Here is a 24,536-nt window from a genome sequence, read left to right as displayed (position 1 = left end):
ACATACTGTCTGTGAACAGTGACCTCTGTATAAAGATTACATACTGTCTGTGATCAGTGGCCTCTGTATAAAGGTTCCATAATGTCGGTGATCAGTGACCTCTGTATAGAGATTACATACTGTCTGTGATCAGTGGCCTCTATATAAAGGTTACATTCTGTCGGTGATCAGTGGCCTCTATATAGAGGTTACAAACTGTCTGTGATCAGTGGCCTCTATATAGAGATTACATACTGTCTGTGAACAGTGACCTCTGTATAGAGATTACATACTGTCTGTGATCAGTGGCCTCTATATAGAGGTTACAAACTGTCTGTGATCGGTGGCCTCTATATAGAGGTTACATACTGTCTGTGATCGGTGGCCTCTGTATAGAGGTTACATACTGTCTGTGATCAGTGGCCTCTATATAGAGATTACATACTGTCTGTGATCAGTGGCCTCTATATAGAGATTACATACTGTCGGTGATCAGTGGCCTCTATATAGAGGTTACAAACTGTCTGTGATCGGTGGCCTCTATATAGAGATTACATACTGTCTGTGATCAGTGGCCTCTATATAGAGGTTACAAACTGTCTGTGATCAGTGGCCTCTATATAGAGGTTACAAACTGTCTGTGATCAGTGGCCTCTATATAGAGGTTACATACTGTCTGTGATCAGTAACCTATGTATAGAGGTTACATACTGTCTGTGATCAGTGACCTCTGTATAGAGGTTACATACTGTCTGTGATCAGTAACCTCTGTATAGAGGTTACATACTGTCTGTGATCAGTGACATCTGTATAGAGATTACATACTGTCTGTGATCAGTGGCCTCGGTTTAAAGGTGACATACTGTCTGTGATCAGTGGCCACTGTATAGAGGTTACATACTGTCTGTGATCAGTGACCTCAGTTTAGAGGTTACATACTGTCGGTGATCAGTGACCTCTGTATAGAGATTACATACTGTCTGTGATCAGTGACCTCAGTTTAGAGGTTACATACTGTCGGTGATCAGTGACCTCTGTATAGAGATTACATACTGTCTGTGATCAGTGACCTCTGTATAGAGGTTACATACTGTCTGTGATCAGTGACCTCTGTATAGAGGTTACATACTGTCTGTGATCAGTGACCTCTGTATAGAGGTTACATACTGTCTGTGATCAGTGACCTCTGTATAGAGGTTACATACTGTCTGTGATCAGTGACCTCTGTATAGAGGTTACATACTGTCTGTGATCAGTGACCTCTGTATAGAGGTTACATACTGTCTGTGATCAGTGACCTCTGTATAGAGGTTACATACTGTCTGTGATCAGTGACCTCTGTATAGAGGTTACATACTGTCTGTGATCAGTGACCTCTGTATAGAGGTTACATACTGTCTGTGATCAGTGACCTCTGTATAGAGGTTACATACTGTCTGTGATCAGTGACCTCTGTATAGAGGTTACATACTGTCTGTGATCAGTGACCTCTGTATAGAGGTTACATACTGTCTGTGATCAGTGACCTCTGTATAGAGGTTACATACTGTCTGTGATCAGTGACCTCTGTATAGAGGTTACATACTGTCTGTGATCAGTGACCTCTGTATAGAGGTTACATACTGTCTGTGATCAGTGACCTCTGTATAGAGGTTACATACTGTCTGTGATCAGTGACCTCTGTATAGAGGTTACATACTGTCTGTGATCAGTGACCTCTGTATAGAGGTTACATACTGTCTGTGATCAGTGACCTCTGTATAGAGGTTACATACTGTCTGTGATCAGTGACCTCCGTATATAGGGTATATACTGTCTGTGATCAGTGACCTCTGTATAGAGATTACATACTGTCTGTGATCAGTGACCTCTGTATAGAGATTACAAACTGTCTGTGATCAGTGACCTCTGTATATAGGGTATATACTGTCTGTGATCAGTGACCCCTGTATAGAGATTACATACTGTCTGTGATCAGTGACATATGTATAAAGGTTACATACTGTCTGTGATCAGTGACCTCTGTTTAGAGGTGACATGCTGTCTGTGATCAGTGGCCACTGTATAGAGGTTACATACTGTCTGTGATCAGTGATCTCTGTATAGTGATTACATTCTATCTGTGATCAGTGACCTCTGTATATAGGGTATATACTGTCTGTGATCAGTGACCTCTATATAAAGGTTACATACTGTCTGTGATCAGTGACCTCTGTATAGAGGTTACATACTGTCTGTGATCAGTGACCTCTATATAAAGGTTAAATACTGTCTGTGATCAGTGACCTCTGTATATAGGTTACATACTGTCTGTGATCAGTGAGCTCTGTATAGAGATTACATACTGTCTGGGATCAGTGACCTCTGTATAGAGATTACATACCGTCTGTGATCAGTGACCTCTGTATAGAGATTACATACCGTCTGTGATCAGTGACCTCTGTATAGAGATTACATACCGTCTGTGATCAGTGACCTCTGTATAGAGATTACATACCGTCTGTGATCAGTGACCTCTGTATAGAGATTACATACTGTCTGTGATCAGTGGCCTCGGTTAAGAGGTGACATACTGTCTGTGATCAGTGGCCACTGTATAGAGGTTACATACTGTCTGTGATCAGTAACCTCTGTATAGAGGTTACATACTGTCTGTGATCATTGACCTCTGTATAGAGATTACATACTGTCTGTGATCAGTGACCTCGGTTTAGAGGTGACATACTGTCTGTGATCAGTGACCTCTATTTAAAGGTTACATACTGTCTGTGATCAGTCACCTCTGTATATAGGGTATATACTGTCTGTGATCAGTGACCTATGTATAGATTTTACATGCTGTATGTACAGAAGATTAGAATTTCAGAGCAATACAATATGATAGCCAATAACTTGTCAAAAATTTGTCAACCTGAAACTATGATGAGAAATATTTCTGGATTTATAACTTCTCTAGATAAACAAATCACAACAACACAGATACAGTTATTAACACATTTATTCTGTGGCAGAAGACACTGTACGTGTTACACAATACAAAATGAGGGGATCGCTGGTCTGGAATATAGGTATTCATGTCTTTCTGTCTCCAATATAACACACTGAATGTTAATCTGATTTCATTAAGTACAAATAGTCACAAAACTGTGATAATACAGCGTTAGAAATGTGTGCAAAGTGGTAATTAAGTCCAGCTGATATTATTGTTTCTTAATAAAACATTACGGTAATTTAAGTAAGTTACTACATTATACAGTAGTCACAGTAAAGCCACTAATATTCATATTTCTGTTAATCTCACAACAAAGCTGTCACAGGGTAATGGTAGCTTGTACCAATTATAATATTGTACAAATAAATACACTACAATTAATCAATTCTTCTCACTAACAATAGTTACAAAGTAATTGTGTAAAAGTTCTACTATATTTTTCGTATTGAAAATAAGTCAGGAAATGTTTGAGAAATTTGGTGTATCCCGACATCTTTTTTCCAATATTCATAAATGTAGCCTAGGACAATAAGACATTATAAAAAGATGAAGAATTCAAGTATTTTACTCAGACACCAGGTTCTGTACATTTATCTTCTTGTTTTTCAAAATATGGTCACATGTATGGAAAACATCCAAGGATTTTTTTTATCTTAATCACACCATAATTCTTAATTGGTTCAAGTCAAAAATATACCAAATATCTCCTATTCTGTTAAAAAAAATCTCTATAATATCTGCAGCCTTCACATGATTCCTAATTTAGTACCATATAAACTTAAATGCAAAAAGTACTAGAGTAAGATTACTGGTAAAATATGTACATTTACAGTACTCCTCAACTACTGATTATCATTGTGTATAACAGTCAGTCTCCTCTTCCACTGATAACATATCAACCCTTCCACCACTCTGGACCATAGTGGACTCATCTAGATAAATTCGTGGTAGAGTTTACTAAAGTTTCATAGGGGTGACATAGTTACACATTATACCTGGTTATCTGTGATTTGTGATAGAGTTAAGGATATATGCTACCTTACACATTATACCTGTAATTTTGCAGTTTATGATAGATTAGTGTAAGAGTTAAGGATATATGCTACCTTACACAATATAACTGATTTGTGCTAATTCAACACTTTTAATTAAGTTGATTCATAACTATTTATGAGTCCTATCTATGCACATATTCTTTTCATCTCTCATATGTCACCAACTAATACATTTATTCCAATTCACCATCCATAAAAGTGATATCTCAAGGATACCTTTTGGGGAACTCTTTTGGGAAGGAAACATATCCCAGAAGGGTAACATATATCCTTAACATGAACAACATTATTGAACTTAAAAATAGTTTTCTATAAAATACCTGCGTTCTCCTGATATTCCGCAATGAGATTAAATGAGTAAAACGTACATCATGCATGAATGAGAGAAGTGAGGACAGATAAAAATGTCAGAAATGAAAAGAAAGTAAAAATTCAACATACAAGTTACATAAAACTGAAGTCACAAGTATACTCACTATATGCATAAAAAAAACATAATAAATTTACTAACAAACTTATTACACATATATAACAAAGATGAAAGTAAACATTTACCTTTTTGTAACTGCCCATTATCACACATTTATTATATAGCTAAAACGAAAGTAAATGTTAACCTGTCAGTCAGTGACTAGACACCACACACACTCGACTAGTACATTCAATCTCACAAAAACCTGCCCACCAACCTCCACCATTGCACTAACACTAACAGAAACAACTTATTTGACAAATTGGTCTAAAAGCCATAATACTACAAATGCACTATAAGCAGCTTGTGTGACTTAACAAGAATAAATAACTAAAGTTCAAACAATATTAACATAATTTGAAAACTAACAAACAAAATTCAAATCCTATAAGTAATGCAAAGCAAAGCCCCTTTACCAGAAAAAAGGTGTTAATTTGAATACATTATGTATCTTTTGATTGGACAGAACATAATCTCTCTGTAATTAATATGGATGACCACAAGACTGATTTGGTGGGCTTTCAAAGTGAAAGATTGGTTGGTTTTGATATATTTTTGCACATCTGCATGTATCTAATGCCAGCATGTACATGTTTAGAAACGTATATCTGTTTAAACATATTTTACTGCCCATGAACAGTTATTTCAAGTTATCGATTCCTTTTATACAGCTTTGCTTTTCAATTCATACAAATACTGCACATATTACATGGTAGTTTATGAATATGTCATGTACACACACCTATGTATAATTAAATCTTCACTGTCAATAGTACTAGTCTATACACAACATTTAATGGCCATGTAGTCAAATTACTGGATACTTATGAGATTATCGCTAATATATCAAGGCCTGGTCTGGGTCAATGCCCCCCACCCACCCACCCAACCAGGTTTCTCAATTGGTTAGAGTGTCCATGTAGATTTTGGAGGTCCTGGGTTCAAATCCCTGTCTGGCCATTACATTTTTCCTTTCATGTTGCACATGTGCTATGGTTAATATCCTTTTTATCATTCTGTTGTTCTCAAACTATTACGTTTCATGCAACTGTATCATTGAAAATCCTGATAATGATATACAAGGATACACATGCTGATAGTAATGTTGTGTGATTATAATCTCATATTCATAACTATTGAATAATATACCTATAAAAACCCTTTCATCCTTTTCCTTATTTCTGTGTTTAAAATATAAACTAACACTACCTCCAACTCCAAAATGAACCACTAGGATACAACTCTGCGCACTTCTTGAGTATCACTTATAAATAATTTACTCCTAGTATGATCTGACCTCTAATGATCTCCAAATATACTATACTATTGGTAAAATGACTTGTATAAAAATAAATTGAGATTCAATTTTACCAAAGAGTCATTCTATCGTACAAACTGTCATAATAAGTCTTGTTAATATGTCAGGAGATTTTACCCTCTACCAATTAATGAACTTTGACCTATTCATTGTTCTGTTTCCACCGTAACCGCTACCAAATAAAGCTTACCATCAGTCAACAATCTCGGGTAATTTTTGCTGTGAAACTAACACATTATTCTCACTTGATTTGTAAACATAAAGTATTCTATTCATTTTACAAACTTGTTAACAAGTGACACTGCTTCTTTCAGTTATTTCTAAATCTTAATGCTTGGTTATAGTTATTTAATTAAATTAAACACTTCAAAGTTTAACCACACATTCTGAAATAACTTAATCAAATTACGATGCACTGGCAAAAAAAGGCCCCCAAGTATAACTATGTTATAAGGCTCCTGGTACAATGATTCGTATTTGATACACATGTAGCTAGGATGGCATTAAGTATTGGCTGGTAGGCATCACTGCCCTAAACTAGTCTATAACTTGAGTAATTTGAAAAATATAGTATTGGTGATTATAAATGGTGTTGAGTCTTAAGGTAAAGGCCAGTATGGCAAAATGGCGGTTATGCATAAACCTATTACATGTAAAATTGGTGTAACAGTTATATAATTTGTACATTTATTTCAAAATCCAACTGCCTACCTGGTCACATGAAATTGCTCCTTGTTAAATTGTTTGTCTATATCAGGTGATTAACATGATAATACTGTACTCAATGACTGGGACATTAGTATATAACAGGAAACACACTGCATGCATGTGTAGATAATAAACTTAACAAAAATAGGGATTAAAATTATATTAAACATAATTTCTTCATAACATACATACACAATGTAATAATATATTTAGTATTGTAACCTAACTGTATTAATCTGTTTTCAAATACAAAATGTACAAAATGTTTTGAAAGTTCATATAAGTTTATCTTGAAATTGAAAAAAACTAAATTCAAACTAAATTTACATCCAGCATTTCTCACAACCGGAATTACCAACCAAAAATCTAATGATAAATCAAACTAGTTTAAAAAACCCATACTCACGTATATGTCTCTTAGAATTCTATTAGATGGAACACATATTTAAAGCAAAACTATTCAAGCTGAAAATTAAGTAAAACTGCATTTGAACACTACCCATGGCTTGAGGTAATTCAAAACTATTGAGACAAAATGACTTTTGATTGAACAGTAAAAGTCAACATTATGTTTTTCTTACTAAAAATGTCCTCATATATTTTAGTTTCACTTTCATGTTAAGGTTAATAAGCCTAATGTTATATCCATTATATTAATAGTACTTGGCCGTTAATCATTTTAGTACTGGTTTAAAATCACAAACATCTTATATAAATGCAAAAAAAAAAAAAAGGCTAATAATATAATTATCTGGTGCTTATTCTTGTAAAACTGTTCATGTTAATATAATGTTGTAACTATTTAATACATGAAATGTTACATCTTGGTTTAAAAAATTTGCACTTGCCCAAATCATTCTAAATCCATATATATATATATCTATACATTTATATATAATGTACCTATCATTCATGTAAAACAATGACCTACATACACAAAACTTCATTCACAGTATATCTCATGTGTACCCATAAAAACATAATATGTACACACATTTATACGGTAATCAAAAAGTTCCTATAAACACATACCTATAAGATCTACCTATATCCTGTTACAAGAAAACAAATTTGAAGAATCTTGATTCTATGAACATCACTAAAACATGTCCATACCCTATCACTTTGAGTTATAGACAACACAGACTGAACTATTGGCAATAGAAAAGCTTAACAAACCCCCCAGTATCAAACAGAAGTGTTACCTGCACCATCATCTAACCAGCAACATATCACAAAACTCTACTTAAATTAATTTGGCAAGAACGGATACTCTCCTAAACAAATTCCATGCTGCTAAAAGCAAATTTGCAAAAACAAGAGAATTCTCTACCAAGACGTGAAATTCTGAAATTCTAAATGTGAAATACATGTGTATACCCCCCGGTAACTGTAAAAATCTTATATAATAAGTAGCACACCTTACACGCCACCGATTGAGTTTAAACACAGAGTTTTTTTTGTTTTTTGTTTTAATTTGAAATGATTTCTCATGATGTTTAACGGTATTTAAGTCCACGAACAACATTTGTGTTGTGCTCAATATAATTTTTGAATGGAATTAACATCACAATCAAACAAAAAATAAAGATGATCATGTTTCTGCTAAACCAACCCTCCCTATATCTCTATGTTGACCATGTAGATTTTTCATGGCATTTCTGAGGAAGGACTACCAGTAGTTGAGTCAGATTTCTTTCCCTATACATAATAAAAAATGTATAACCTCAGTAAAAACTTTAATTCTGACCAACCTTCCCTAGGAGATTCTCATATAGCTATATGTTTATTTCTTTGCCATAAATTTGAAATAGCTTTTTTTAAGCATTCACTTTAAAAGATCAGAAACAAATTGGTACTAAAGGTTGATATTTTGTAGAGGTTTTGAACTGGTTTCTATTTGGTGTATTGAATAATTACACACTGTCAAATCCCTCCTGAAACCATTAATTAAACTGATGTTATAGTCTACGGCATTGATTTCATAATTACTTTCCACTTTGAACAATTTTGATGAAGTCCATGATATTTTGGTGAAAACTCTAAAAAAAAATCTATTTTTTAAATTCTGTATAAAACATTTGATAGAGATTTCCAGTAAATTGATATCACAAGAAATGAAGTTTTACGTCCAGTTTAAATTTGAACTAATTCACAACACTGGTTATGGGACAGTAACAGTACATGTTTGGTGCTTGCTTATCTTCCTTTATCTGAACCAGGTTTAAAGTGTTTTAGACTTGCTTCCAATTTATATAATAAATATATATACATGGAGCTTTTGTCACATCCAATCTACACCCAGCAGATGGTACTTGTCAAAGACTTATATCCAGAATGTTGGGGTACTCTGTGAGGAAAATTATAAGAAAAAGTATCCAAGATAATTTCCTGTAACTCATACCACTCTGTATACAATATTAAACTTGCTCCTTGGAGTATACAATCTTTGCTGTATCCTCATAGCTGGGCATATGTCACGCTGTGTCGAATAATCAGACATATTGGTAACCATGGTGACATGTTGGCACCAGCCAATCAGCTCTTCTTTTCTTTGTCCTTGTCCTTATCTTCCTGGGTGAGAAGGTCGTAGCAGACATTACACACCAGGACTGTCTCTGTCTGGGCTGTGGGGGCTGTAACACACACACATGTTAGTAACATTGAGTTATCGTTCAAGTAATACATCATCATTATCATCTTCATTTCTTGTTGCTGTCACTGACCTGGTTTCACAAGCAATATTTTTCACTTACTACAATTTACAGGGCTTTACTGCTGACAAATAAATTCCAAGGTCAAAGAAACTGTGATAATTTATTTAATAGTATTTTGTTGTCAGAATAAGTCTGAAAAGAATAAAAAATTGAATATAGAACTACATTTCGTGGATATGAACTCCTATTTTTTCACCATGTGTATATATTAACATATAAATTACTTACACGTCGCCCCAAACATGGCCTTGGGAACCTTCTGGTTACAGCACTTGGTACAGAAGTTGTTACCACAGTGACGGCAGTAGTACTGTCAATAGACATTCATCATTAATACTATGATATACACAACACACAGGGAGGCACAACCTTAATTGACATTAGCTGTTAATATGACTTAAAACCCTGTACAACCAACCAACATATATCAGTAATACTCATCACAAGGTAACTGTATGAAAATTATCATTCCTCTTGACTTGATCTTGACATTTTCCTCTTTATAATATAAATGTTAAATACTAAAAGATGAAATTATGTCTATTTTTTCAAAACTTCCACTGCATTACAACAATACCTTTAATACACCCACCCCTTTTTCAAACTAGACTCATTCAGAATCATTTTCAAGAATAGATTAATTCCCAAGAATATTTTTATCATTTACGTACAATGCCATATACATTAACATCCCCATAGAACAGCTTTTCTTGTGATGTGATCTATTAGAAATTAAATTAAATTGAACACTCATTTGTGATAATCTGCTAACACAAAATATTAACCATCCTATTGTTCACTTACCCTTCTTTTAAGTATTGAAGAAAAGGATGTCTCACACTTAAAACAGGTCTCTACAATGAAAAGAACAGTGTACCTTCATTAAATATTGTTCCAGGGATAGAGCTAACGCCGTAACCATTATTTAGGTTTGGTTGGTTCCATTTATCCCTTGACCAGATACCACCTGGTATGCAGGGCAACTGAAGAAAACCAACTTATCCGGAGCTTGTTGCGATTGACTTCTATACTTAATTTTCAATAAGCATTGTTACAGTGACAAGCTAAAATAATAGAACAGATCAATTTTCAGTTCGCGGATCTAGTTGAATTGTATTATCCTTGACATATCTCATATGAAATGCAAGCTTGCTTACTAGTTTCTTAAAGAGGAATTTCAATATATTTTTGCAGATTTATGTCTGTTAACTGGGTGTCCTGTTGTTTTCCATAATACAGCATATTGTGTATAAGCCAATGTAACTGAAGTGACTACAGAACAGAATCACATTTACCACGAGGAACATCACTTATACACATCTGGATTAGCTCCTATTTCTACATTTGATTAATGTGAAACAATTCATTTACCAGTAACATATGTTATGATGACTGTTATCAATATTGACAGCGCAATTTAAACAACCCTGATAAGTAGTCCTAAATAAAGGACTAAATACCAAAGCAGGCCAAATACAGAATAACTACCATTAGCAAGGTGCTGGTGTTTTTTCTTGATCTCTCTCAGCCTGGCGACCATCCCTGGTTTACCAGGCGTAGGACCTGAGCCGGTCACACCTGTCTTCTCCACAATTGTGTCCACGTCTTGTGCCTTTAAAATCAACAGTATAATTGACAAGTTGAAAGTTGTTTAGTTGAAAATTTAATTGACCAATTGAATAATTTATGACCAGTTGAATACAATTTTAAGGATAATAACTTCTGTATTTGTACAATTTTTGTTAAAACAAAAAGATAACAGTGAAAATGAAACAGCTTTAAAATTAAATAAAGCACTCGGATATTATTGACCTTTAACAAGCACTTGATCAATTTTACACATATTTATAAAATACATCAGAAACCCAAACTGCTGATTTAGCATTACCTCGCTTGTCTCTCCCCTCTGTTCCCCAATAGTGTCTGCCTGGCCATTGTCAACACACTTCTGTCAAGATGATAATGATTACAAATAACCACCACAATATTATTAACTCAATTATTCAGTCAAAATATAGGGTAAAAATATAATGAACAGTTAATCAAATATAACGCCAGAAAGAGTAGAATTATGTATGGGTTTTAGTAGACTGGTACCCTGATTAAGTTTAACTAGTTGATAATGTCTTGCTGGATACCCTCTTTAGAAACAAATCATAATCAATTGTCACTCATTAGAGATATAAACTCTAATTAATCATCACTAGTTGTATATTCTCTATATCTAGACCCAAGTTATAATCAATTATCACTCCCTGGATATTTTTTACATTTATCTTATGATCTGGGTATTAGTCAGAGTAACAACAACTCCATATAACCTTCGGTATGTGTAACACCAACAATTACGTTACAAGAGACAATGAGACATGACATACTGAATTCATGGTGAAAAGCATAAATGCTTAAAAAAATTCTTTGCTGATTGTTTTTTTTTACAATTTTCGTTTGTTTTCCGTTTTTTTTTTAGATATGATCAAAGAATCACAATCTTTTTCCTATTTCATTTGATTTCTTGCTGTTGTTTATCTTTTTTTTCTTTAATGGATCTTGTCCAAGTCCTCTACAGATGATCAGGTAACTGGTCTGTGTCACTGAGAAACACTCACCACAGGGGTTGAATTTGATTCTGCTTTCGTCTCAGTATTTGCAGCTCCCTCAGCTAGTATTAACGCTTTTACTGGATTTCCACTTATTTGGCTGTAGAGGCGCAATCCAGAGTTTACAATAACTGTTAAAAAAATAAGATAATACAATGTATGATTATATGGTCAAGTTATGATTTTAATTAATACAAATAACCCGGCAGCAAATCAAGGTAATTTAGAAACAAACCACAGTGAATAGGATTCCCACTTACCAGTATCTAAAATGTTAGTAGGTGTATATTCAAGATTTCCATCACGATCGATAAAGTATGACATTACCTGTATGTCTTTTTATCATATATACATGTAACTATATCACCAGACAACTTTTTCATCATGTACAATTATTACCAAATATATTTTCGTTATCTACATCTGTATTACTAAATATCTTTTTTTATAACTTTATTTCTACATGTTTATCTAAACAAGCATTCCACAGGAATAGAAGGATCTATTGGGTTACCAATTATGATACCGTCATCAGGGTCTGTATATTGTCTCTGCTTCGCACGAGACACAAAAAGCATAGACAAACCCAACATCGACAGAATAATTGTTGATTACTTTAACTCCAACATCTCACAACGATGTTGATCACAATAACAGGACATATCATTTTTACCTTGCAAGATTTCTTCATTAGCAAGGAAAACCCAGTTGACAATCAGGAACCAGACCCCCCTATTAGGGAGGACCACCAAGCTGAGTAGGAACACACATAACTCTATGTAAAACCTGTAACAAAGAAAATAGCTACATGTCATACACATTAAAGGGGCTGGTCGGGGAAAAAAATACAAAATAAGTGGGTCTAAATGCGTTCTCTGGCCTTCCAAAAGTTATACCACGGTAATGTGATGGTCGAGTTCTGCTTGCAATGTCCAGTTTTGACCACTGAAATCTCGGGGAAGCCCCGCGTAAATTTAGCGCAGATCTATTTTTATATGTCACATGGTTGTTTCGAAAGTGAGGCAGTGAAGATAACAACAATAGCACGCCGTCATGTGCAATGTCGGACTCAACTAGCAGACAAGACAGCAATACTGTACGTAAATAAATGTTTTTAAATGTCATGTATGATGCAAGTGTTGTATTCCTACCTATATGTTGTTGTTATATATAACGGTATTGATACCTCGTGAGTGAATTTCAGCAAAATTTGAATCGGTATATTTCATAAGAAGGTATTTTAAACATGTGTATGTCATTTTAACAAATATGACATTTTTTCCCCAACCAGCCCCTTTAATATCAGTGGAAATGTAACAAGTGTGCATCAACTGAAAGACAGAGATCTGAAACTCTTCAAAGTGTAGACAAGCACATCTCCTGATCAGTCTCAAATTAAATATGGACCAAGAAGAGCTTACACATTTGAAATTAAACCTTTCTAAGAAATCAAGATAACAAATGTTATCCATTAAAATTCAAGATGGCCACCTAGCAGCCATCACTTTCTTCTTACAATCAATCACAAAACTAGAACACTGACAGGTCAGTAAGGGCCCTGTCTTGTGGCAATATATCCCCCATAATCATCAAGAAGCAATCTGCTCATATAGCTGAGCTTGACGTTTGACATTTGGACTTCAAAAAGAATCGCAAGGAAGCAAAATATATATTTACATGTACTATGATGAGAGTCTTGTTTCCTTCCACCTCCATATTTGCTGGGCTAACAGAAATGTAAATTCCGGTGCAATACTCATTTGTTAGCTTTGATTTGCTTTATTTCACCTTATATACCTCTTCCATCAAGAGCCAGGGTCAAAATCATAGATCCACTTTGTCTTAGACCTTTAGACCCAAATGACCTTGACCATTAACCCAGTGACCCTGATCTTTGGTCAGTTGACTTATTCTTTAATTCAGACCAACTTTACTTCTTAATATCATAACAAAATGTTCATCAGTGAAAAGGTACAAAATTTAACCTTCACCTTTGACCCACTGACCTTGACCTTTGGTCAATTGACTCCTTGCTTAATTATGAGCAACATTGCTTCAAAGTGTCATAGTGAAATGTTCACCAGTGAAAAGATACAAAATTTAACTTTGACCTTTGACCCAATGACCTTGACCTTTTATCAGTCGACTCCTTGTTTAATTCTGATCAACTTTGCTTCATCATGTCATAACAAAATGTTCATCAGTGAAAAGATGCAAAATTTGACATTGACCTTTGAATCTAATGACCTTGACCTTTGACCTCGACTTTTTACCTCAGTGTGTCTTTTTGTTTAATTCCGAACAACTTTGTTTCATGTCATAGTGAAATGTTCACCAGTGAAAAGCTACAAAATTTGACCTTGACCCCTGACCCAATGACCTTGACCTTAGATCAGTTGTCTCCTTGTTTAATTCTGATCAACTTTGCTTCATCATGTCATAACAAAATGTTCATCAGTGAAAAGATGTAAAATTTGACCTTGACCTTTGACCTTGACTTTTTACCGCAATGTGTATTTTTGTGAACTGAACATCTTGACCAAGTTTTATGTACATCGGTCAATAGATACTCAAGTTATCAGCTATTTTCAAAATTTGTGGACAGACAGACAGACAGACAGACAGATTACTATAGGGCACCCGTATCTCCGATACGGGGCCCTAATTAAGTATGCAGAACTAAGGATTGAGAACCTACACAGGAAACTTGAGAAAGATTCCCCCAGTACATCCCAAGAAACTGCCATAACAAGAATTTTTTTAATGACAAACAGATTGGTGGACGACCAAGGATCATGGACAAGAAGGGACGATGGTAGGCTAGCAGTGGTATCATTATCATGAAATTGAATATAATTGGTACGAATGTTACTTCAACTTACTTGAGTGATGAGAGAGTGTTGTCCCACCGAAAGATTCCGTACAGATGGGCTATGTATTCATTACACTTGACAATGAAATCATACATCTGGACCACACTGGAAACAAAACAATTACTGAGAACATGTCATATGATGTAAGTTTCTGTTATTTAACATGGTAAGAACAGTTATTAAATTTTTCCAAACTATCAAGTTTACATCACCTGTCCTGTTGGAAAATCGGTTACAAGGAAAAGTAGATTAGAGCAAAGAGAGATCTTCACAGGACACTACATCAGACTAGCTCATTAGCGAGGAAAAGTAGATTAAAGCGTGGAAAGATCTTCACAGGACACTATATCAGACTAGCTCATTAGCGAGGAAAAGTAGATTAAAGCGTGGAAAGATCTTCACAGGACACTATATCAGACTAGCTCATTAGCGAGGAAAAGTAGATTAAAGCGTGGAAAGATCTTCACAGGACACTATATCAGACTAGCTCATTAGCGAGGAAAAGTAGATTAAAGCGTGGAAAGATCTTCACAGGACACTATATCAGACTAGCTCATTAGCGAGGAAAAGTAGATTAAAGCGTGGAAAGATCTTCACAGGACACTATATCAGACTAGCTCATTAGCGAGGAAAAGTAGATTAAAGCGGGGAAAGATCTTCACAGGACACTATATCAGACTAGCTCATTAGCGAGGAAAAGTAGATTAAAGCGGAGAAAGATCTTCACAGGACACTATATCAGACTAGCTCATTAGCGAGGAAAAGTAGATTAAAGCGGAGAAAGATCTTCACAGGACACTATATCAGACTAGCTCATTAGCGAGGAAAAGTAGATTAAAGCGGAGAAAGATCTTCACAGGACACTATATCAGACTAGCTCATTAGCGAGGAAAAGTAGATTAAAGCGGAGAAAGATCTTCACAGGACACTATATCAGACTAGCTCATTAGCAAGGAAAAGTAGATTAAAGCGAAGAAAGATCTTCACAGGACACTATATCAGACTAGCTCATTAGCAAGGAAAAGTAGATTAAAGCGAAGAAAGATCTTCACAGGACACTATATCAGACTAGCTCATTAGCGAGGAAAAGTAGATTAAAGTGAAGAAAGATCTTCACAGGACACTATATCAGACTAGCAGCGCCTGGTACTGAATTGGTGATATCTTTGTAACATACAATTTTGTGTTACATTTGTTAAATGTCCATTCCATAGCTGATTTTTATTTGCCTTTAGACTATCAAGTACTTTTTTTGACATAAATGTTGTACTATACTGATTCTAGAAAGGGCTGAACAAATTGGTTTATGGTTCAGAAACTTTTATATGAGAATATGCAAAGAGTCAAGGTCAGGGAGAGAGAAAAACAAGATGGAAAAAAGGCATTTACACTTTAATGTGTGACAAACATATACTTACACAATATCTAACATTGGTAATCACAGACAAGTAGAAGAAACAGAGAAGACTATTGGAATACATACCTAAAACGAAAGTACTGCACAGTCTTCATTGTAACCGTCTCCTCTACTTCCTCATCATCCTCTGTCCTTTCATCATTGCGGCCAGTGTAGGGGAAGAACTTGTCCAGAAGGCGGGTGTGTACTTGTACCAGACAAAGTGTGGCGATGCCCACCACCATTATAGACACTAATGCAAACACAGCACCTGCGTACCACAAAATTACCTCAGTAAAACGGTATTTTAAAAACAAATGCATAGCAATTCAAGTCACATTTTACTCCAGGGTTGTAATCGGTTGTTTACTGATTGCTGCAGGAAGTGTTTTAATTTGAGTTATTTTGTTATCAATGTCAATTAATTGTGGTTATTGCAAAGATTATTGGGACCACAACCTCTGTTTAAACAAGCTTGAGTCCCCTTTGCCTAAGGATGCTCAAGACCAAATCTGGTTAAAATAACTTAACCAGTATTGAAGGAGTAGGATTTTATTGGTTTGCTTTTATTTCCGTATTACGGGGGCCACCCCTTCCATTTATACAACATTTCAGTATCATTGGCCCAACAATTCGTCAGAGAAATTTGCCAGTTAATATCATCTCAGTCGTTCTGGATGGACAACAGACGCTGCTCTCCAGGATACTGGTATGTTCATTGGCTCATGGGAGTTAGTGAGCTCAAAATGAGTAATTACATTGTATTGAGTTATGAAATTTATGTATAGTTTTGCAGGAATACTAATTTAAATCACCTTTTGAGAGCAATAAACAGAGGACGTTACAAACGAGCCATGCTCCTAAAGTCCAGTTAGGATATCTCCACCTAAAACAAACAAAGGTACCAATCATCATTTTAAAATGTCTGTATAATAGAGAAAACAGTTCCCCATCATTTTCCAGGTAAAATTTGTGCAGGGAACGTTAGTAATTGTTAGACTCAGATTTTACTGGTACATTTTATAAAAGTTACATTTGGGAAAACTCATAGCAGTCTACTTAAAAGGTATTTGATTAATTATCATAGACTTTGATTATGTCATGATCATTGCAGACACCATAATACAAATACACTGGTAGGATAAAAAGCAATTAAAAAATGTTCTCTCTGACTAATTAATTGGTTGTTTTTCATTATATTACTGTCCACATTTTTCCTGATCAATCCATTGGTAAATTTCCTCTGGCTCCAACAGCAGACTTTGACAATTTTGAGATCTGATACTGGGGTCAGAGGACACTCTGACATATCACCAAAGAACAATGCAATTAACGAAGCGTTTATCCTTTACATTCAGATTTAAAAATAATCTCATATCTGAAAATCAACAGCACGCAAATATAATTGATTCAAACCTTCGGACATCTTCAATAGCATACAGCACCATGGCAAGGGGCTCAATGAGTCTGTTAAACCTCTCCACCTCAGCTACAAAGTAGACAAGGTCAACCTTCCCACATCTGCCCTCCATGTCTATCATTGGACGGCCTATCTTCTCTCCATTCTGGGGCTGATCTTCCTTCTCCTACAAAAAATTACAAGTTAAATAATAAATTGTATTCCGTCATCTTGGTATGGTTTATTAATGACTCTGTTGACCCTGATGGTAATCTAATTTTTTTCCAATAGCATAAAGAAAAGATAGGGCATTCATTTTAAAGAAATTGTTGGTAAAACTTTAGAATATGGAATGCTAGTTGGCTAGGTTCCGGGTTGTTTCGCCCTAGGTTGTTTCGCGCTAGGTTGTTTCGCCCTTGTTTTTTAGGGAGAAACATTGTTTGGTATTTTCTTTTCATTTTTCTTTGTTTTAGTTACAAATTAAGTCTACTTTGTCTTCCATATCATTAAAATCAGTTTTATTAAAAAAAAATGTGTTTGTGTTGTTTTTAAGTACAGTGTAAAGCAAAAAACGGAATACGTTATTTTCTTCACGCCGACACACATTATAACATATATTGAATTTAATTTTAGAAATAAATAAGAATAGTGAAATGAAACAAAAATTGTGTAATTTTAATTACATTGCGTGGTACACAACAATATTATTTTTCCATGTTAACACATTTAGTCCAGTGTACACATAATCGTCGCCGTGTGATGATGTTTTCTTTACTTGATTTCTGCGCACGTACATGTTGTTTTTTGCTAATTGGAGGAAGTTTTGATAGCACCGACAAATAAAAATTAATATGCATATTTGAGGAGATAATTTTGAGTAGGTAACTTGTCATAAATCTTCTTCCGGCATGTAATTATATCTTGATTCAAGAGAATTCTAAGTTTTTTAACTTTTAACATGATATTTATGACTTCAAGAAAAGATTTTTTTAAGGCGAAACAACCTAGGGCGAACGGGAATTGGGGCGAAACAACCCTTAGGGCGAACAGGATTTAGGGCGAAACAACCCGTTACCGTTGGCTATGTCATTATATATATATGTATATGTTCTAAACAATTTTCTAATCTAATTCCGTGCCCTAACAGATAGAAAAAGTGTGCTCTGATGTCACATTTATATAATAAACAGGTCAATGTTGTATGGAAATTTATATACGGTATTACATGATATTTAATACAAGGTTGTGAAAGTCTGTTTGATTTAGCATTAGAATATAAAATTGTACTGGCAATGTTAGCCATTGTAGTTTAGATTTGTTTGTAATTATTATTGTTGCTATGTTTTCACCAGGTAGTAGGGACTTCGGTCCCCACCCCATTAAATAAAAAAATGCCTATCATGTACTTGTTGTATAACGCTACCAATGCCCTCTCCGTAATTATACTGGATCATTATTTCTTTCAAATTTGTTTTCCTGCAGGTACATATATTTGAGGATTCATGTTAAATGGATGTGTGCAATTAAACAAGTCTAAAGGGTAGCCAAGTGTATACACACATATCACATCTGGAATCATTAAAAAGTTGGTACTGTTGTGATATGGTCTTACAAATTCACAACTTCCATTGTTATAAGAGCAATCAATAATATTACATTGAGTTGTCATCGTTACCTAGTGAGTTAGTCTAAGAACTGCATATTCATATTGACCTCTGTGCTGAACACACAGCCACCACGCTTACACTAGTATACTACCATTCTGTTATAACCCTGACCGAGCTATGATAAGACTTGATAAGTGTCTGGTAGGCAGCTAGACCACGTAGTGGTTCGTATGCGATCGCATCCTGCTGTGAAATAAACAGTCCGCTCAAGCCGACCCATCTGCAGAGTCCATCGACGTGAACTTTTCTATCGGGGATTTCGACCGAATTTTTTTCTGGTGCTTCTTGCATTCAAAACAGACCAATAGGTCATACCGATAACTAATTCGTTTACGTCACATTAGCAGCTGATTAGGGTTTATGTTTGACATTCACATTGATTGAAAGCCGACAGATGTCCGACGGTCGACAGGACCTCAGCCTCACAAAGGCGACATTCGATGGACATATAAAATGTTTCAACTAGACCAAACTGTACCAATCTAGAAAAAATAGATGATACCGCTCTGAATGAACAAACTTACCATCATTAGTTCCTTAAGTGGAGTAAGTTTTCATTTCCTCATTCTTAGAACCATCAGTCATGAAAGTTTACATAAACGGAAACAGTTAACGGCATTCAAACACGGTGTCTTCAGGCGTTGTTTATGGAATATAGACCACGTTTGTTGTTTAGGTTACTCCCTTTCGTAGTAAATCAACTTTTCAGATCGAAATGAAACGAAACGCATATATTATTTATGCCCAGTTCTGACTATGGCTGTTAATTTTTTATATTAATTAAAGTTTTCCAGAGCATAATATTCAACCTTAAATATATACATTCAGCAAACTTGTTGTGTGTACATGTTTCAGAGGGCTCAGCAACTCTAAAATCAGTATAATTTAATGGAATCTTGATCTGTGATTGAATTATATGGCCGGTCTAAATGGAATAATAATGGACGAATATCATTGATTATCAACAATATCAACAAATGTTTTTTTTACAAATGTAGGGGTGTCAATAACAGCATTATAAATATGTAAAACATAGTCTTATTGTGTTTCACGTATCAAAGATTATATTTCTTTAAAATGTCCATCAATTAAAATTTCAATAACAACGTGTACAAGTAGATTGTTCCACACATCTACTACTCTAAATCCTTAACTCTGTGTTGCACCGGGGTTTGTTTTTCCATTTATATCATAAGTCAATATATTAGAAGTGACCCTTTCATCAAATAGATTGCTCTCCGCTTAATGTATGAACGACCCTTTCAATTTGATCATTGCTCGAATGGTTTGTCCACAGCATAGCTACATCACTTTACCACCTTAGTGTTCAAGCACAGGGGCTTGTATACACTTTATGATAAAATCAGCTCGAAATACCTATATATGTCTTTTTATATAGGTATTTCAAGCTAGTTTTATCATATAAGTCTATACAAGCCCCTGTGGTTCAAGGGTAACATTTTCAGTATAGATCTATCACCAAAGTATGATATGTAATTACGTTCATCTCTTTTGATATCAAAGCTTGGTCCATTTATATTACCAAGACGGCCGGGGGTAGATTCCCCGATATGACTGAAAATGAAGAAGGTTTTTTTCCGCTTTTCTCACATACAGATTCCTAGCGCACTTGCGTCCGGGCCAACAAATAGGGTGTCGTGCCCCATTATATACAGAGATCTGACCATTTGTTCATTTATTTTCACAAAGTTTAAGGTTTTATACTGTTGTGCGTACATGTATCTTTGGAAAGATGGAATGTCGCATACCAGAATTGGGTCTTACGCTGCTCTATAAAATGAGTCAAGATCATGCGGGTTTTTTAAAAACGTTTTTTTTTTTACATTTAGAGTCAAAACTAAGATCTCCTAAAATACCGCATGGCATGTACATGCGATACTTTTGTTCTATATATGTATTATACATCTAAGGGAAATATCCCTATTTTCACAAAAACAAGAATATTTATGGTTGTGAAAAAATATTTGTTCATTCATTTCCAGAAATGTCTCCTTTGTGACCTCATAATTGATTTGGAACTCTGTGACGTCTTTCTTTAATTGTTTTATGACGTTATAATATGTCATTTCGTATGAGTTAAAGCACAAATGTTTAAATTTCCATTTTGCAGTATTTTTGATATACCTTCCAATAAAAAAGTTAAAGTTTTAAAGTTGAAAATGAAATTATGATGGACATTATCGACTTGTTTCCACATTGACGTTTGTCGACTGACGGAACTGTTCGTCATGGGAAAATAGCTGTCTCATTATTTGTTGAAACAGTTTGTTTAAAAAGGGATGAAATCCGTTGATTTTTTAGTATTTAAAAAAGCATATTTGAATCAATATAACAGAGATAAATAGAATGTGAACCGAAAGTTGAATTTGGCTTGAGTTGGTATATATGCCTCCTCTCTGACTTTTCTCCGAGCATTATTGATAAGTCTGAGGTAAATACTGAAAACATAAGCAATCCCATCAACCTCTTTTTAGTAAGAATGACAAAACTCTGTGAGATATTGAGTGAGTTGTTTGATCGGTTTCATTTCTAGCCTGTGGAAAGGCGGATATAGGTGTATAATGGTACCTGCGGGTAACATGTTGGTTTTGTAAATGGGAGACAACTCTTACATACTTCACACTTAATAAGAGGCGCGGGATCCATTGGAAGCGAACAGACATTTTTTTCCCCCAAAAGAGGGATTTACGTAATGGAAAAATGTCTATCGCCGTCTTTAAAAAAGTTGGATAGTTATAATATGTTATCGGTGAAAAGCGCATAGGATGAGGTTAATAATTAATAAACACAAATTCTGTATAATTACTGTTTCTCCTTCAAAATGGTTCATGTCAAATGGAAAATAATTGATATCTAGATGGGTTTAAAAGCAGAAAAAAACCTGAAAATTAATAAATGAATTAACAAATAAAACATATCGGGGTCCGTTTGTGAAAAAAAATTACCAAAATAAAACACCAGGAGTTATCATTGATAAATCAACATAACGATTCACTATTTTCCTTTTTGATAAAAGGTAATTCAGATTCGAAAGAATACTCCATAATCATTTGGACAAAGTCCATCACGGTTGGCGTTTTATCATTAACAGTAGATCAGCTCCCTTGTATAACGAATCAGAGCGGGAACGGACTGCATTACCTTCTGATTGTTAGCATGGATTGAAAACATTAACTGTTTGGAAACTTCATTAATAAGGAAAGAAATAACGGGTCATGCTTATAGATATAGGTAAAATGTTTGGCAGGGTTTGCCATCGATAACTACAGTTTAAAATAAAATAAACCAGCACGTGCAGCTCATTTAGAATTACAATCCAGACGTCGGCAGAAGACACAAGAACATGTAGATAGAAGTATGAGAAAGGACACCACGACAGTTTCTGAAGATGGGAGTCACGTATTTTGAAAGTGCGATATTCAACAGGTTAAGTTTTCGATTTCTACAACGTATCAGACTATGTAATTAATTCGGTGAGCGATCTTTATGTCCATTCTGGTACGCCTATGCTTGTTGTACACTCCATGCCCTACAGAGGCGATAGGAAATTACTCTATATATATGGCTGCCCAAGAAGCCTTTCTAAGTCAGTAGGAGCATTTAATTAATTAGATTTGTGTGAAGTGTAAGATTTCTCTATCAATGTTGGCATGCTTGAGTTTTAGTTCTTCAGCTTACGTACGTTAGGGTTACTTTGAACAACACGTAATTGTCACGTATAAACATGTATATACCCTTTACCAGCACACTCGAATTATATGTTTGTATGTTGTATACTCCCGTTACCAGAATACCCGAGCTAATTGTAAAACTAGTGATGTGTCTGCTAGTAGTAGTGGTGTGTATGCTAGTAGTAGTGGTGTGTATGTTAGTAGTAGTGGTGTGTATGCTAGTAGTAGTGATGTGTATGCTAGTAGTAGTGATGTGTATGCTAGTAGTAGCGATGTGTATGTTAGTAGTAGTGGTGTGTATGTTAGTAGTAGTGATGTATATGTTAGTAGTAGATGTGTATGCTAGTAGTAGCGATGTGTATGCTAGTAGTAGTGATGTGTATGGTACTAGTAGTAGTGTGTATGCTAGTAGTAGTGATGTGTATGCTAACAGTAGTGATGTGTATGCTAGTAGTAGTGATGTGTCTGCTAGTAGTAGTGATGTGTATGCTAGTAGTACTGATGTGTATGCTAGTAGTAGCGATGTATATACTAGTGGTAGTGATGTGTATGCTAGTAGTAGCGATGTATATGCTAGTGGTAGTGATGTGTATGCTAGTAGTAGTGGTGTGTATTCTAGTAGTAGTGGTGTGTATGCTAGTAGTAGCGATGTATATGCTAGTGGTAGTGATGTGTATGCTAGTAGTAGTGATGTGTATCCTAGTAGTAGTGGTGTGTATGCTAGTAGTAGCGATGTATATGCTAGTGGTAGTGATGTGTATGCTAGTAGTAGTGATGTATATGCTAGTGGTAGTGATGTGTATGCTAGTAGTAGGGATGTGTATGTTAGTAGTAGTGGTGTGTATGCTAGTAGTAGTGGTGTGTATGTTAGTAGCAGTGGTGTGTATGCTAGTAGTAGTGATGTGTATTCTAGTAGTAGTGATGTGTATGCTAGTAGTAGCTATGTGTATGTTAGTAGTAGTGGTGTGTATGTTAGTAGTAGTGGTGTGTATTCTAGTAGTAGTGATGTGTATGCTAGTAGTAGGGATGTGTATGCTAGTAGTAGCGATGTATATACTAGTGGTAGTGATGTGTATGCTAGTAGTAGTGGTGTGTATTCTAGTAGTAGTGATGTGTATGCTAGTAGTAGTGGTGTATATGGTAGTAGTAGTGGTGTGTATGCTGGTAGTAGTGATGTGTATGCTAGTAGTAGTGGTGTGTATTCTAGTAGTAGTGGTGTGTATGCTAGTAGTAGTGATGTGTATGGTACTAGTAGTGGTGTGTATGCTAGTAGTAGTGATGTGTATGCTAGTAGTAGTGGTGTGTATGCTGGTAGTAGTGGTGTATATGGTAGTAGTAGTGGTGTGTATGCTGGTAGTAGTGATGTGTATGCTAGTAGTAGTGATGTGTATTCTAGTAGTAGTGGTGTGTATGCTAGTAGTAGTGATGTGTATGGTACTAGTAGTGGTGTGTATGCTAGTAGTAGTCATGTGTATGCTAGTAGTAGCGGTGTGTATGATAGTAGTAGTGATGTGTCTGCTAGTAGTAAGGATGTGTATGGTACTAGTAGTGGTGTATATGCTAGTAGTAGTGATATGTATGCTAGTAGTAGTGGTGTGTGTGCTAGTAGTAGTGATGTGTATGGTACTAGTAGTGGTGTGTATGCTAGTAGTAGTGATGTGTATGCTA

General features: G+C 35.2%; 2 protein-coding genes across 2 annotated transcripts in view; one reads left to right on the top strand and one right to left on the bottom strand.

Moving 5' to 3' along the window:
• Positions 1-2,961: 2,961 nt before the first annotated feature.
• LOC110462981 (protrudin-like) lies at positions 2,962-19,805 on the bottom strand. The gene is made up of 12 exons (XM_021517280.1): positions 19,701-19,805; positions 17,527-17,696; positions 16,926-16,996; positions 16,198-16,381; positions 14,724-14,819; positions 12,515-12,627; positions 11,851-11,972; positions 11,130-11,189; positions 10,730-10,853; positions 10,046-10,095; positions 9,470-9,551; positions 2,962-9,160 (listed from the first exon to the last, which is right to left on the bottom strand). Exons 1-12 carry the CDS (start codon positions 19,704-19,706, stop codon positions 9,063-9,065), a joined length of 1,176 nt encoding a protein of 391 aa, XP_021372955.1. The 5' UTR covers positions 19,707-19,805; the 3' UTR covers positions 2,962-9,062.
• Positions 19,806-23,182: 3,377 nt separating this feature from the next.
• LOC110462980 (cell wall protein AWA1-like) overlaps positions 23,183-24,536 on the top strand; it is a 6,367-nt gene continuing 5,013 nt past the window's right edge. The window contains exon 1 of the mRNA XM_021517278.1: positions 23,183-24,528. Within this exon, the coding sequence (XP_021372953.1) occupies positions 23,183-24,528 (1,346 nt within the window). The remainder of the gene's footprint in view (positions 24,529-24,536) is intronic.

The sequence above is a fragment of the Mizuhopecten yessoensis genome, unplaced genomic scaffold (genome assembly GCF_002113885.1).
Source record: "Mizuhopecten yessoensis strain PY_sf001 unplaced genomic scaffold, ASM211388v2 scaffold10849, whole genome shotgun sequence".
In the NCBI taxonomy this organism is placed as follows: domain Eukaryota; kingdom Metazoa; phylum Mollusca; class Bivalvia; order Pectinida; family Pectinidae; genus Mizuhopecten; species Mizuhopecten yessoensis.
The sequence above is the reverse complement of the archived record's forward strand: the minus strand, read 5'-3'. Positions and strand labels throughout refer to the sequence as shown.

Coding starts and splice junctions, on each gene's coding strand:
- LOC110462981 (XM_021517280.1), bottom strand. Junction 12,628..14,723: donor AACACTCTCTCATCACTCAA/GTAAGTTGAAGT, acceptor TCTTTGTTACAG/GTTTTACATAGAGTTATGTG. Junction 10,096..10,729: donor ACACCAGCACCTTGCTAATG/GTAGTTATTCTG, acceptor TTTTCATTGTAG/AGACCTGTTTTAAGTGTGAG.